The sequence below is a fragment of the Eupeodes corollae genome, chromosome 2 (assembly GCF_945859685.1).
Source record: "Eupeodes corollae chromosome 2, idEupCoro1.1, whole genome shotgun sequence".
In the NCBI taxonomy this organism is placed as follows: Eukaryota; Metazoa; Arthropoda; class Insecta; order Diptera; family Syrphidae; genus Eupeodes; species Eupeodes corollae.
Window position 1 is genome coordinate 97,809,656 of NC_079148.1, and position 15,537 is coordinate 97,825,192.

At 35.1% G+C, this 15,537-nt stretch overlaps 1 protein-coding gene and 1 long non-coding RNA gene across 2 annotated transcripts; both read left to right on the top strand.

Moving 5' to 3' along the window:
* The first annotated feature begins 1,014 nt into the window (after positions 1 to 1,014).
* Positions 1,015 to 1,635, top strand: LOC129948194 (uncharacterized). The gene is made up of 2 exons (XR_008781842.1): positions 1,015 to 1,338; positions 1,429 to 1,635. It is a non-coding gene; the product is annotated as an uncharacterized LOC129948194 (long non-coding RNA).
* A 5,542-nt stretch (positions 1,636 to 7,177) lies between these two features.
* LOC129948242 (uncharacterized) lies at positions 7,178 to 12,721 on the top strand. The gene is made up of 6 exons (XM_056059162.1): positions 7,178 to 7,402; positions 7,461 to 8,113; positions 8,177 to 8,456; positions 8,534 to 8,649; positions 12,452 to 12,529; positions 12,606 to 12,721. Exons 1-6 carry the CDS (start codon positions 7,244 to 7,246, stop codon positions 12,664 to 12,666), a joined length of 1,347 nt encoding a protein of 448 aa, XP_055915137.1. The 5' UTR covers positions 7,178 to 7,243; the 3' UTR covers positions 12,667 to 12,721.
* The last annotated feature ends 2,816 nt before the right edge of the window (positions 12,722 to 15,537 follow it).

The following is a 15,537-nucleotide window of genomic DNA, read 5'->3' on the forward strand; positions in this document are numbered from 1 at the left end:
GACAGACGTGTTTAACACCCGTGCCGATGATTAGACTTCCTGCCAATGAAAAAATAAGCTTTGGACCTCAGAGTAAACTAGACTTTATTGTATATTTTAAATCTCTGTTGATATGGACTTCCTTCAAAAATCATGGGACCAGAATATGAAAAGTAAGAACATTTATTTTATTTTTTCTCTAAACTGGGTGGCCGTGCCTTCTGTTGATCAAACGTGGTTCCTGTGTAATGCTTATCTGATTGCAGTGAGAACAGACAAACAAAAATATCTAAGTCCAGTAGTGACATTTTACATACTTCATTTAAGTTCTGCTGCCCACTAACTAACTCAAAGTTTATCACAATACAATACTATTTTTTGAGAGAGCGAACTCGAGGTAAATAAGTTGCTGGCAATTTGAGGTTCCTCGAGAAACTGTTTGCCTATATTTTTAATTTTATAGATTTTGCAGCTAAATGGAAACTATTAAAATGTAATGACTCTCCTAAAAAGAGTGCACCTTTTTCAAGGCAGTCAGATCATTGACGCGAACTTTTTAAAAAAATTTCCTACGGTTAATGGTGTTTGTTCTCGTCCCAGTTCATAAAATAAAAGTACATCGGAAATGTAGACCGTCCAAAGAACCAGATCTAGGCAAAGAAATCGCGTGGAAGAGCACTTAGTAAAAGTCATCGCTGCTACAAAAAAATCGGATTGAAGACCATCAAAAAACATCTCCAAAAAAGGTGTCATGCGTTAGGACTTATAAGACCCTCTGATGAAATATCGGACCCTGGAATTGAATTGCAATGAGAGTATTATAAACGATGAAACTAATTTCGGATTTGTTGCTTGGGTTGATATTGCAAAAGGTTGAACTTAATTAATCAATGATTGTTGTTTCCATTTGCTGCGAGATATCACATGACTCCCTTAAACCATTCCAAGCGATTATGAGAATTTATTGTCAGGTTATCTTATTTTTTAGCAGTACTCTGACTCTGACCCTATCTTCCATACCCATCCCAAGATTTTCAAAACTTATGTGAATATTTTCCTTGGGTATACAAAAATCAAAAAAATTGTTTTCATAGTAGTAGTAGTAGCCTTTTCTTCCAAAAATTCAGAAACTAAATTTTCGTAGATGCTAAACTAGGACGAACAAATTATTGGGTCCGCTAATCTAAATTAATTGTTAAACTAAATGCAATGTCGACCGGTACAAGCTCAACATTCAAACCTAAGATTTTGAAAAAAATTATTAGCTCTTCAAGTGATGAAGGATTTTTACCATCTTCAACTAGAAGGCGTCTAGTAAAAAATATTCCTTTAAAAAGAAATATCGATTATGATTCTGAGGTATGTACATATGTCCATTCATTTGTGCATCATTAAACAAATACATTCACATACAGAGTTTTAATTATTGATAACAATTTTAAAATTTAGCCTGAAGAACCATGCCATGATAGGCCGCAAAGTAGACCTAGTCGAAGACTATCGCGTCGCAGAGCACTTGGTAGAAGTCGTCGCCGTTCCAAAAAACCAACTTATCGCTTGCGCTCAAGGAAACCTATGTAAATAAAGTGCTGAAAACAATGTTAAATGAAAGAGCTGAAAACTATTGGAAAATAAAGACTTAATTATTATTGCAAACTTTTTCATAAAGTCCTTTGTATTAAGTTAGGGAACTCTCGGTGGCATTCTTTGAGGAAAAAAAGAACAAACGTTTTCGCTTGTGTTAACGATTAACTTCAAGTTCAATAATTTACAGGCACTCAAGGGGTTATTAAGGGAAGGATTTAAAAGGAGATACCGATGCACATTGGCCTTAAAGTTCTGAACATTAAAATGGGAGGGAAGAACAGAGTTGGCTAAAGCATTCCACATTCTCGATGTGTGATTTAAGAAATAATCTGATGAGCATTCCTGGAAGTGCGGGTATTACGGGAGAATCGTTTAAGGGGTGAGAATGCAACTGGCTAGTTGGACAGAACATTGTTTGTAAAAATATCGATAAAACAACGAAAGGCATGAAACATTACGGCGGTTTTCTAGCGATGTAAATGTTTCGATTATAGTTCTATTGCCTATTATTTTTAAGCCCTTTTTGTATTCTATTCAAGAGATTAAAACTTGTCTCAGGGGCACTTGTCCAGATATGCGAATTATATTCAAGCTTTGGACGGATGAAGGCTTTGTAAATTACAGCCGGATCAGAATGGGTGAAAAATTTCTTGCTACGTCGGGGAAATCCTAAGCGCCTGGCAGCATTTTTGGCAATATCAAATATATAATCATTCCATAAAAGGTGATCTGTGATACACATACCGAATACTGACAGTTGATTAGTTTCCTGTATGCAAGTGTCACTCATAGATAGTGGCTTCGGGGGTGTGTTTCTCTTCAACGACAGGAAACAGCATTGAGTTTTCAAAGCATTCAATTCTACACGGTTTCTGACTCCCCATTGGACAATGCTGTCAAGATCAGAATTTAATGAGCTTATCATACGGTGCCGTTGAAGTTCCACATCCGAAGGACAAGGCTGCGAATCTAGAAACGAGTATGAGACGCTGAGGGTACTGTCGTCAGCGAAATAGTTTAATGGATTAGAAATGGCAGACATACGATCATTTATGAATATAAGGAAGAGAGTCGGAGACAAAACGGAGCCCTGGGGAACACCAGCATTTATTATATGAATTTGAGACTTAAAACCATCCAATACAACTTGTATTGAACGGTTAGAAAGGTAATTTCTAATCCAACGAAGAAGAGATTCATCAATACCAAAGCACGCATTTTTTGATAGGAGAGCTTGGTGCCAAACTCTATCAAATGCTTTTGAAATATCAAGTGCAATAATCTTACTTTCTCCAAAACGATGTAAAGATTTGTTCCACTGTTCGGTGAGATAGACCATGAGATCACCAGTAGACCTATTGCTACGAAAGCCATACTGTCGGTCATTAAGAAGCTTCCGTTCTTCAAGATATTTCTTAAGCTGAAAATTAATCAGCGTTTACATGACCTTAGAAAGAAGGGACGTAAGTGCAATTAGACGATAGTTTGAGGGAGAGGAGGATTCGCCTTTTTTAGGGACAGGCAGGACAAGTGCAGTTTTCCATCCACTCTGGAAGAGACCTGTAGAATAGGACAGATGGAAAAGCTTACGCAGTGGTTTTGCCAGCGTTGAAGAACACCTCTTCAGAACAATAGGGGAAATACTATCCACGCCAGCGGATTTGTCTATGTCAAGGTCTTTCAGTACTCTTTCGACTGCACGAGTGCGAAAGAAGATTCGTTCCATAGAATCATTTACGCTCTCAAGAGCAGGAGGACTCATGACACTATCCGGTAGCGTCGAATTAACAGCAAAATGTGCTGCAAGCAAATTGGTTTTATCAATCGAACGTACATAGGGAGTGTCATTGTGGACGAGCGTTGGAACCGAGGATGACGTGGTGTTTCGTACGTTTTTCACAAATGACCAGAAATTTTTACTACCTTTTGGACATTGTAGTATTTCTTGCCTTAATTTCTGATCATGCAAAAATTTGGTTCGTCGAATATGTCCATTACAGGTCTTTCTAGCTTGTTTAAACTTATTCCGGTTTTCCCCAGTCGGGTTGGCTTTATAACAACGGAAACTTACATCTCTGATCCTAATAACCTCGTTGACGTGGGCTTGATTTCTCAGGTTTTTGTTGAAAAGCGAAAATAAGCGGTTTGTGGTCTGTGTACAGCACAAACTGTCTTCCTTCAATCATGTGTTGAAAATGCTTGATTGCCATATAAGCACTTAAAAGCTCACGATCATAGGCACTGTATTTGGTTTGTGAAGGTGAAAACTTCTTTGAGAAAAATCCAAGAGGTTGCCAATCATTGGAGACAAACTGTTGGACTACTGCGCCTGCAGCAGTACTGGATGCATCTACCATGATTGACAAAGGAGCATCATTATCTGTATGTGCGAGTAGTTTTGAATTGGCAAGACCTTCCTTACAAGCTTTAAATGCGTTCTCCAGTTCGGGTGTCCAATGGATAACAGTCTTGTCATTCTTCTTATTGACCCAAGGGTATGCATGGAGAGGAGCTTGGATCTGTGCAGCTTTGGGAATAAAACGTCTATAGAAGTTAAGCATGCCCAAAAATGTTCGTAGCTCTTGCACTGTTGATGGCTTTTTGTAGGAAATGATGGCATCAACTTTAGAATATATGCTCAGCCAAGGAATCTGTCGGCCTTCAAAGAGTAGCTGGGCGAGACCTCGTCATATGGCCAAGAAGAAAATTGGTGACTGGAGACCATGTGGCGACTACAGAAGACTCAACGCTAACACCATCTCAGATCGCTATCCCATACCTCCTATTGGGGATTTTGCTCATCATCTGAAGGCCAAGAAAGTTTTCAGCGTCATATATCTGACTCGTGCATACCATCAAATCCCTGTGGAACCAGAAGATATCCCAAAAACAGCGATTTTTATTTATTTTTGAAACACTATTTATACAATAAAGTTTGTTTATAAAATAAATAAAAATCAGTTCTGACTTGAAAGTTAAAGCCAACACATCTCGTTTCATTTTAACTTTCTCTCAGGATTCTACAAATTCATTGAGACCGTCCCAGTTGGCTTCCTCATATTTCCAAAAGGTTCTCATAGGAGTTTTTTCTTTAACAGGGCGGTAATACACTGATTGTGTATTTATTAGGGTCTGAGGTAAGAAACAAGTCTAGGGTTTTGGCGAATTGACTTGCAACGCCAGGGATATGAGTTGGCTCATCGACAAGCTGAGTTAATTGATTTAACTCAGCAAAGACCTCAACATTCCTTACTTCCGGTGTTGACTGGCCAGAATAACGAAGCCAAGAAGAATTGTGTGCATTGAAATCGCCCGCAATGACGATTTCAGTGTGAGGATAATGGGCAACAATTCTTTGAATGGAGTCAGACAAAGCATCAAATTCGTTAAAAGTTAAATTTCTGTCCAGATTTGGACTTCGATATAAAAAACATGCATGGATGATGTGCTTATTTACCGTGAATTTTAACCACATGAAGTTAAAGTTTGTGTTAGAGCACAAATGATATTGTGGCTGAAGTTGGTACGCAACATCAGGTTATTAGGTTCATAGATGTAAGTTTCCCTTGTAATAAAGCCAACCCGACTGAGGAAAACCGGAATAAGTTCAAACAAGAAAGACCTGCAATGGACATATACGATGAACCAAATTTTTGCATGATCAGAAATTAAGGCAAAAAATACTACAAAGTCCTAAAGGTAGTAAAAATTTCTAATCATTTGTAAAAAACGTACGAAACACCACGTCATCCTCGGTTCCAACGCTCGTCCACAATGACACTCCCTATGTAAGCTCGATTGATAAAGCCAATTTGCTTGCAGCACAGTTTGTTGTTAATTCGACGCTACCGGAAAGTGTCATGAGTCCACCTGTTCTTGAGAGCGTAAATGATTCTATGGGACGAATCTTCTTTCGCACTAGGGCAGTTGCAAGAGTACTGAAAGACCTTGACATACACAAATCCGCTGGCCCCGATAGTATCTCCCCAATTGTTCTGAAGAGGTGTTCTTCATCGCTGGAAAAACCACTGCGTAAACTTTTCCATCTTTCCTACCCTACAGGCCTTTTTCCGAGCGGGTGGAAAATAGCTAAAATAGAGAAAATAGAATCCTCCTCTCCCTCTAATTATCGTCCAATAGCACTCACGTCCCTTCTTTCCAAGGACATGAAAACTGATTTAATTATTAGCTCAAGAAATATCTCGAAGAACGGAAGCTTCTTAATGACCGACAGTATGGTTTCGTAGCAATATGTCCACTGGTGATCTCATCGTTTTGCAGAAAGTGCTTTTGGTATTGATGAATCTCTTCTTCGTTTGATTAGAAATTACCTTTCTAACCGTTCAATACAAGTTGTATTGGATGGTTCCAAGTCTCAAATTCATATAATAAATGCTGGTGTTCCCAAGGGCTCCGTTTTGTCTCCGACTCTCTTCCTTATATTCATAAATGATCTTATTTATATATATATATACTTCTAATCCATTAAACTGTTTCGCGTAAGTACCCTAAGCTTCTCATACTCGTTTCTAGATTCAAAGCCAGGTCCTTGGGATGTGGAACTTAAACGGCAGCGTATGGTAAGCTCAGTAAATTCGGTTCTTGGCAGCATTGTCCAATGGGGAGTCAGAAACCGTGTAAAATTGAATGCTTCGAAAACTCAATGCTGTCTCCTGTCGTTAAAGAGAAACACACGCCCGAAGCCACTATCTATAAGTGACACTTGCATACAGGAAACTAATCAACTGTCAGTATTCGGTATGTGTATCACAGATCACCTTTTATGGAATGATCATATATTTGATATTGCCAAAAATGCTGCCAGGCGCTTAGGATTTCTCCGACGGCGCAAGAAATTTGTCACCCCTTCTGATCTGGCTGTAATTTACAAAGCCTTCATCCGTAGCTTGAATATAATTCGCATATCTGGGCAGGTGCCCCTAAAACAAGTTTAAATCTCTTGGATAGAATACAAAAAAAGGGCTTTAAAAATGATAGGCGATAGAACTATAATCAAAACATTTACATCGCTAGAAAACCGCCGTAATATTTCATGCCTTTCGTTGTTTTATCGATATTTTTACAAACAATGTTCTGTCGAATTAACCAGTTGCATTTCACCCCTTAAACGATTCGGCCGTAATACTCCCACTTCCATGAATGTTCATCAGTTTACCCTTGAGCTCAATTTCGGGCGTACTGTCAAGTATAGAGATTCTTTCTTAAATCGCACATCGAGGATGTGGAATGCTTTGGCCAACTCTGTTTTTCCCTCCCGTTTTAATGTTCAGAACTTTAAGCCCAATGTGCACCGGTATCTCTTCTTAATTCCTTCCCTATTTTCCTAATGCTCGCACTGTGTTTAAATATAAAAGTATAAAGGATATTAATAACCCCTTGAGTGCGCGTATAATATAAAAAAAAACCTTCAGTTTATTCCACGTATCTTCTAACTTTTTGTCATTTTGAGGCGGCAAACTTAAAATATTAGCTGGGCGAACGACCAAGACAACTCATCAACAAATCGAACCAAGGATATGAGTTTGGGCATTCCTTTGAAGGAAATGTTTTGCCTTAAATGGTTACTTAGCAACAAATTCTTAAGTACCTATTCTTTCTTAACAATAACACTAAAATAATCAAAACAACAACACAACAATTAAACGAAAACTAAATTATGGAAGATTTAAGTGATTTTACATCTGGAATTACTGAGTTTCTTCCATATAGTCAAGGTAAAGAACAAACTACGTATAGGGACACTTCAACTGGGACAGATCCTTTGCCTCCATTGTTAGATAAAGCGATTGAAACAAATAAAAAAAGCGATGCACAGGTTAGATTATTTTTCTCAACAGTAAGTAAGGTGTTAAAAGAAAAAGTTATCATTTCAGACCCAAACACAAAAGGACACTATTCCCAAAGTAGATTTTGATGTTCAAAAATTGGCGCAGTGGTTAAAGAGAATTTATCCATTAGTCGAATCCGAACTGCAAAAAGGGCCTACACCCCTGTCGAGTGAACAGATTCTAAATACAAACGAGAATGAAGATGAGTTAGAAATTCAACCGTACCAAAAAATATCAATTAAATCAAAGGACAACCATCAAGGCCTGAGCACTTGGCTTTCAATTTACACAAATAATACCCCAGTCTTGGTGCTAACAACCTGCGCTGTCCATGACGACTGGTGTGAACATGTGGAGCAAAGTATTAAAGTGTACATTCCCAAGAGAATATCGCCAAGCCAATTTGTCGTATTCCAAGAACTTAAAACCATTCCTACGAAAGCTTGCATAGAGACTCTTTCGACTAATCCTTTTTATAAGGATATTTTTGCTGGAAGCACAGTTTCTGGAGATCTTTATATTTGGAAATTTGTTACAAATAAACACCAAGGAGATGTTGAAGAGATTTTTTGTGAAAACCTTCAACACGGCAGTGTGGCTGGCCTTGACTGGCCAAGTGCTGGCCGTGTTCTAACCTGCCATGCCAATGGTTGGGTTTGCTTATGGTCAATTGAGAACCAGTTTCTCAAAGAAAGAGAGTAAGTTTATTGCAGAATGTATTACTTAAGCTTAACTCATTTGCATGCTATTTTGAATTTTAGGTTCTTGGTTAAAAATCCAACACATGGAGTTGTGGAACTTACTTCTATAGCTTCGATATCTTTGACAGATTTTGTCGTTGGTTGCGCCGATGGTGCATTGTACCATTGCAACAATACAAATTTGAGAGCTTATCAAACAGATATTGAAATTGTTCCTATGAAAAATCATAAGTTTTCTGTAACTAGTTTATTCAAAAAGGAAATATGTGGAAAACGTCTAGTGATTAGTTGTGATCTTAGTGGAGAAGTTTTTTTCCATGATTTATTTAGCTCGGACGATGTAAGAATCCTTTTTTAAATACAAACTTAAAGTTAATCTTTTGAGTTGATTGTTATTTTTTTATTTTCGATCAACAGGATGATAGGAAAACTATTTTGCGAATTCCTCTGCCATTTCAAAACAATATCGCTTGCTCTAGTGACGGAAAGCATATATTTTGTCCAGGAATTGATGGTTCATTAAATGTTTACAGGTAAAATTTATATATGTTCTGAGAAATTTTATTTTCAGCTTAGAGGTAACGTATCTTTTAATATGTACATACACTTAAGCGGTCCCTAGACTATCAATATTATTGAACAATATATTGCACAATATTATGGACTGGTACCCCACACTAAACAATATTTCGCACAATAAAATTAGTCCAAAAAGTTTCCGTACAGCAGCCTAAAATTAGTGTTTTTTTCTTTTTGAAAAAAAAAAATACTAGGAATAAATGTAAAAACCAAAGTGGTAACATTGAACAAAAATCTAGTTTCCACCTTCACATTTTTACTAAATTAAAAAAAAAATTGTGATTTTAAAAATTCTTGTTTTTGATAATATTGTCTGAACCTGCCCATCGTTATAGTAAATACTTATTTTAGAATTAACAAAAAAAAAGCTGATGTACGGAGACTTTTTGGACTATGTGTACATATCTATAAATGAAAGTATTTGTTGGGTGAGGTCAAGAAATATTTATCAATGTTTTGGATACTATAACGGTAGGTGAATAGTTTCGTGTTCATATTTATGATTATGGTATTTTTTGGTTTAATTTATATTTTGTTTGATCCTCGGCTAGGAGTTCTCAAAAAATGGTTTAGAAAAGGACCAACTATGTAAAGTCAGTATGGTTCCTTTTTTATAATTAGCAAATATGCATAGGGTTTTCTATAACATTAATATGATGGGGATTGTCAACGTTAACATGGTCATCCATCACAGCATTTATGTGGTATATGATATTAGGATCAACGCCATATTTTACGGTTTTACGCTACCTAGACATCACTTTTAAAGTATTTGTTGGATGTTCTTGGACAATTTTACTGCATATTAAAAAAACAATTCCTGAAGGAGCCTTACGACTTAGGCATTGGTAAACTGCTATCTTTTTACAAATGTATCTTTCTCGAGCTTCTTGCTTTGAGGTTATTATTATTCTTAAGTTTAAACAAATACCTTTGCATGATGTTGCCTTTTTACAATTGTATCCTTCTCAAGCTTCTTGCTTTAAGATTATTATTATTCTCAAGTTTAAACAAATACCTTTACATAATGTTGATTGCTTATTTATTCATGTAAGTGGCCGATAAGTAGATTAAATCATTTAAGCATCTCATAACTCTCTTGTTTGAAGTTTTTTCAATTATTTGAAATCTTTTTTACAGAATTTTAAGGGTTTTTTTTAAATGTTTGCATACATTGTTATTTAAGAAAACATTAAATTGAATTAAATCTCATATTTTCATTAATGGAATCCTTTTGTTCCAATAAGCAAAAATGTACTTAATTGCTCATAGTATAGTTTGCAATATAATATGTTATGTGACTTGTCTTAATCCCTTCCGCAACATTCTACAACAACTACTGAGAATTGAGAATTTTCTTAGTGGACTTAACAGAATAGCACAATAAAATATAAACAGAATTCTCCATCGACTTATTTGAATTCAGCGATAGTGTTTTTGTCTGCGACAACGAGAAACTAAGATTATTTTTATGAGAATACAGAATTTCTGAGTTTTTTAAAATATAGACTTTCCAACTGACTGTAGACTTAATCGTGTTTGGGACAAACCTTAGACAAACAAAATTGAATTGAAGGTTTTTATTAATGTAATACAACATTTTAGATGAAACAATGTGTTTATATAAAACTTAACTCTTAGTTGTACATTTGAACAGACATAGTTATGGCTTAAGGTCTGGCGAAGGTAATACTAAGAAAACAAAACTTTTCAAGAATAAGTTCCGAGTACTGCATCTAAGAATTTTCTAATAAGTCCGGCAGTTCCTTTATTGAAGCCCTAATCTAGGCAGAGTATCAACTTTTCGTGAATTTGATGCTTTGTCTGATTCCATCCAAAGAATTGTTTCGTCCTATCTTCGCACTGATTTCGTTGTTATGGGCGATTTCAATTTACACAATTCTTCATTGCTTCAATATTCGGGCCAGACAACATCCAAAGGAGTGTGTGCTGAGATTTTCACTGAGTTAAATGAACCACCTAACTCAGCTGGTCAACGAGTCCACTCGAATATGGGACGTGGTAGGTCGAGCAGAAAACACTCTTGACTTGTTTCTTACCTCTGACCCTGTTAAGTACACTATTAGTGTTCTATCTCCTCTAGGCACATCTGACCATTGTGTCATATCAGCAAATTTCTCGTGTAAAAACTCTCCATTTAAAGAAAGAGCTCCTAAGAGAACCGTTTGGCAATACGAGAAAGCCAACTGGGACGGTCTCAACAATTACTTCAGGATCTTTAGCTGGTCACTATGCTTCCTCGATAGTGACGTTGACGCCAGCGCTGATATGATCACAAGTTTGATTCTCCTGGGAATGAGAACTTTTATCCCGAATAGGGTTAAAAGCATCAGACCTAAGGAAAACGCATGGTTCGATGCGAGCTGTAAGGAGATTATTAGGGCCAAGAACATGACAAACAATTGCGACAAAAAATACTGCAATGTCCCAAAGACAGTAAAAATTATTGGTCATTTGTAAAAAAGATGAGTAATTCTTCTTCTTCCTCGGTTCCTACGCTCGTTGTCAATAACACTCCATTTGTTAGTTCTTTAGAGAAAGCTTATCTCTTTGTTAGGCACTTCGCCGCCAATTCAACGCTGCCAGTGAGTGTTATTACTCCGCCTGTCATCAAGCGCGTTAGTAATTCTATGGGGCCAATCTTTTTTCGCACTTGTACTATGGCGAGAGTCCTAAAAGATCTTAACACACATAAATCCGCTGGTCCAGATGGTATCCCTATAGTTCTGAAGAAGTATTCTTGAACCCTGGAAAAACCACTGCGTAAGCTATTCCATCTGAAAGCTTCTTAATGACCGGCAGTACAGTCCTTTGATGATCTCATGGTTCATCTTTACATCGTTTTGAAGAAAATAATATTATTGCATTTCATATTTCAAAAGCATTTAATAGGGTTTGGCATCAGGCCCTCTTATCGAAAATGCGTGCTTTCGGTTTTCACGAATCCCTGCTCCATTGGATTAGTAATAACCTTTCGGATCGTTCTATACAAGTAGTATGGGATGGGTTCAAGTCTGAAAACCACAAATAAATACTGGTGCCCCAGGGCTCTGTTCTATCTCCAACACTCTTTCTCATTTTTATTAATGATCTCCTATCTGCAACTTCTAATCCAATACATTGTTTCGCTAACGATAGTACTCTTAGCTTTTTATATTCGTTTTCAGACACACGTCAATCTTCTTCGGTGTGGAACTGCAATGACAAAATATGATAAGCTCATTAAATTCCGACTTAAACAGCATTGTACAATGGGTAATAAGAAACCGAGTGGAATGCCTTACCACACTCTGTTTTTCCCAGCCATTGCAATATTTATGAATATAAAACAACCTCTTTCAACCTCTCTCTCCTCTTCCTTATGGTCACACTGTGTCTTTACATAATAAGGGCAGTAATATCGCCTTAAGTGTGCGCTTGTTATAAAAAAAAGATATTAAAACAAAAAGAAATATAATACAAGCCCAAAATAAGTTCTACAAAAACTGTGCACGTAATAATTTGTTTAGAAAAAAATTAAATAAGACTAGAACACAATTCTTTGGCGTTAGATTAAAAGATCTTAAGTCAAACAATTATATTTTATGTTGGTTATAATTATTAATGTCTTTAGTTCATTGAATCTATGAGAACAGCTTCTGACTTAAGTCCTTTTTGTCCAACATCAAAGTATTTGTTCTTCCACAGTTTATGTTGCGTTTTTGTTTGTGTCACCACTAATCTTGATTTTTTTAGAATCTACAATGGGAGGCAATTAAACATAAAAGGGGCATTACATGGAAAAGGCAATATGATTAAGTTAAGTGACAATGGGTAAGATTTATTCTAATTCTATTCTAATATTCTAAAAATTATGTAAATGTAATGGATTCTAACTTTGTTTTTTTAGTCTGTGGATTGTTATCGGAATCTTCGATGGAGACTTTCAAATATTCAGAATTGCAAATTAATTTACAATGATTTTATTTTTAATTTAACAAGAATAAAAAGAAATGCAATACAAAACACTGGCTATAAATACTTATTCCATTTTGATGGCCTGGGATGTTCGGCACTGTGAAATTCATCATTTTCTGTAATTTTGCTGTTCTTAGCCTTCCTTTTTAACTTGCTTACTGGTACTTCGGGCTCTATATCTAAATCTTCTTCTTTGTGATATTGAGTCCTTAGATCATCATCAATATATTTAGCCCATTTGCTTTCTTTTAATTTCACTCGACTATTCTCTTGACCATGACCATTACTACTACCACTTTTCTTACTATGCTCATTGACAATAGCTTCAAGATCTATATCAAAAATACTCCATTACCAAGATCGGAATCTCAGACTGACATTTCGGTTTGCCTACAAGCTAAGGACACATTAAATGTGAGAAAGTGTGCGTGAAATGATGCAAAAACCAAACACATTCTCACATTTAGTGTTCCGGCCCATCAAAATGCTTCATTATAGTCTGCAGGCACATCTAAATGCTTTTTTTTAAATGTTTTATGGCCTCGTTCAAAAACTAAACAATCCAAACCAACAGAATCTGAAGTGCTGACATGGTCTTAAATTGGAAGATTTGTATAGCTTTTTAATTTCATTCCAAATAAATGTTGTAAATGTATATTATTTAAAATAAAACTGACCAAATACATATTTAATGATTTTTTAGTGCTGTATTTTATATTTGTTATACTCAAATATCTTTAGAAAAATTAAAAAAATAGGCTTCAAACTAATTTATTCTCACAGAAAATATTGTTTTCGACATTCGACACACATTTTTTTTTAATAAAAATCCGTTTTTTTTTTATACAAATTAAAATATACAACAAAAAAAGTACGGAAAATTGTTAAAAATTGATGTTCGGTTTTCGATGTCTCGGGAATAATAGAAGACATTGACTTCAAATTAATTTCATTCATCAATTCTTATTATTTTTTCATTATAAGCAGCATTTTTACTAAACATATGCCTTAAACAATAATAAGTATACTTGAACTTTGGTAATTAAACATTTTTAAGGAATGAATGAAAATTATATTATGCGTTAAATTGTGGGAATTTACTAAAAAAATTTTCTGTACGTCAAGAATAAACATTCAAGTCGAATACATGATCTTTTGAATGAGTTGTGCATAAATTCAGAACGGTTTTTGACATTTTAATTTTGTGATAAATGTCAAAATTTGCATTTTATTCGCTCTGCATTCATTAAACGGGTTCGCTATAACCGTTTTGATTATTTTTTTAAAACATTGATGTTCCTTTGATGTGTTACATAGTTTTGTTTGATAGCAAATACACGAATGTTATGCATGTTTTCGCTTATAACTCTTTTTTTTTTTAATGTAATATTTATTAATCAAAATGAAATTGAAAAATAGTCCTAAATTTAAATTATGAAGAAAACTATTTACATACTTCGATTAATTAATTTAATACAGATTTTAATTGCAAAATAAATATTTGGGCCGTTCATTAACGAAAATTTAGTAGAATTCAATAAATTGCGCTCGCACCCTTAATTTGATGGTTCTTCGAACGCATCTTTGATACAATAATTCGAGGTTAATTATGAAATTTGAAGAATTTCGTAGTGATTATTCTAAATTAGTGAATTAATTACAATAAAGTGATGTTGAACATGTTTTTTCAAGACAAAAAAGTACATTGGTTCGCTATCAACAAAATGACTGTAAAATTAAAACTTAAAACTGACTTTTTCATCGAAAAAAGTGAAAAGAAAAACCTGAAAAAAACATATTAACCTCCCCATTTTGTTTTTGCTTTGCAAAGTGCCGCTAGCCCACGGCATCGTTTTTTTTTTGTTTGTTCTCACATCTATTCATGGATTAATTGTCAAAATTACAAATACAACAATGTAAACAAACGGGTTTGGGAGAGTGAAACGTACGAAAGATTCCGATCTTGGTAAATGGAGTATTTTTGATCTATATCCAGATCATCTCTGTCCAACAGACTCAAAAATTCATTTTCGACCTCATTATTTTGAGTGTGAACATTTAAATTAAGCTCCTGTACTTTGAGGCGGCATTCTGCCCCAGAACCGCGAAAGAATTCTTTAAAAACGCTTTGTTTTTCTTGGCACATTTTGCATTGCCATTTGTTTGCCTTTTTTACTATGTCTACCTGAATATTGTGAATTTAAGAATTAAAAAGGTTATTAAATGGATATCATGTTTCTATCTTACTTGATACATTTTGCATTTGAAACAGCGTAAAACTCGGATTTCCTGAGGCATTTTTTATGTTTTTCAAATAAATATTTAAATTTTAAAATAACTTGTTTATTATTGTTTTATCATTGGCCATATGTTCTGTAGATAAGACAAAGAAAGTTACAGAATAAAGAAAGAGATGAAGTGACAAGTATAAGTTTTGATGTAAACTTGGTAACGTTAGGCATGTAACCCACTAGGCAACTTTACTCTAGTCAACCATGTGCCAAAAAAAACGGACAAATATTGGATGCTTTTTTTAGATATGTTGTTTTCAATAAGGCAGAAAGCTTTTCGTAGTTTACATTTTGACAGTTTTCACGTGATTTATACTTAATTTGTTTTTCCATTTTATGGTTAGTAAACTTACATCCGATTACCTTTTTAAAATCGAGTAAATTTTGTTACCAACATAATGGTTCACTTGTCTACGAAGATAATCCTGGAAAAAATATTCGAAGAGCTATTTAATACATACGGTCCCAATTGATGCAGAATTATCAAAGCCAGCCGCAGCGGTCACTTGCCTAAAATATCTTTTAAACATATTAGGAAACTCTTATCTTTATAAGAGCTTTTATTTCTACCGA

Bases quoted from the DNA above. Each gene is read 5' to 3' on its own strand.
- LOC129948242 (XM_056059162.1), top strand. From the start codon at position 7,244: ATGGAAGATTTAAGTGATTTTACATCTGGAATTACTGAGTTTCTTCCA. The intron at 8,114-8,176 runs GTAAGTTTATTG...TTTGAATTTTAG, and splicing joins CAGTTTCTCAAAGAAAGAGA to GTTCTTGGTTAAAAATCCAA. The intron at 8,457-8,533 runs GTAAGAATCCTT...TTCGATCAACAG, and splicing joins ATTTATTTAGCTCGGACGAT to GATGATAGGAAAACTATTTT.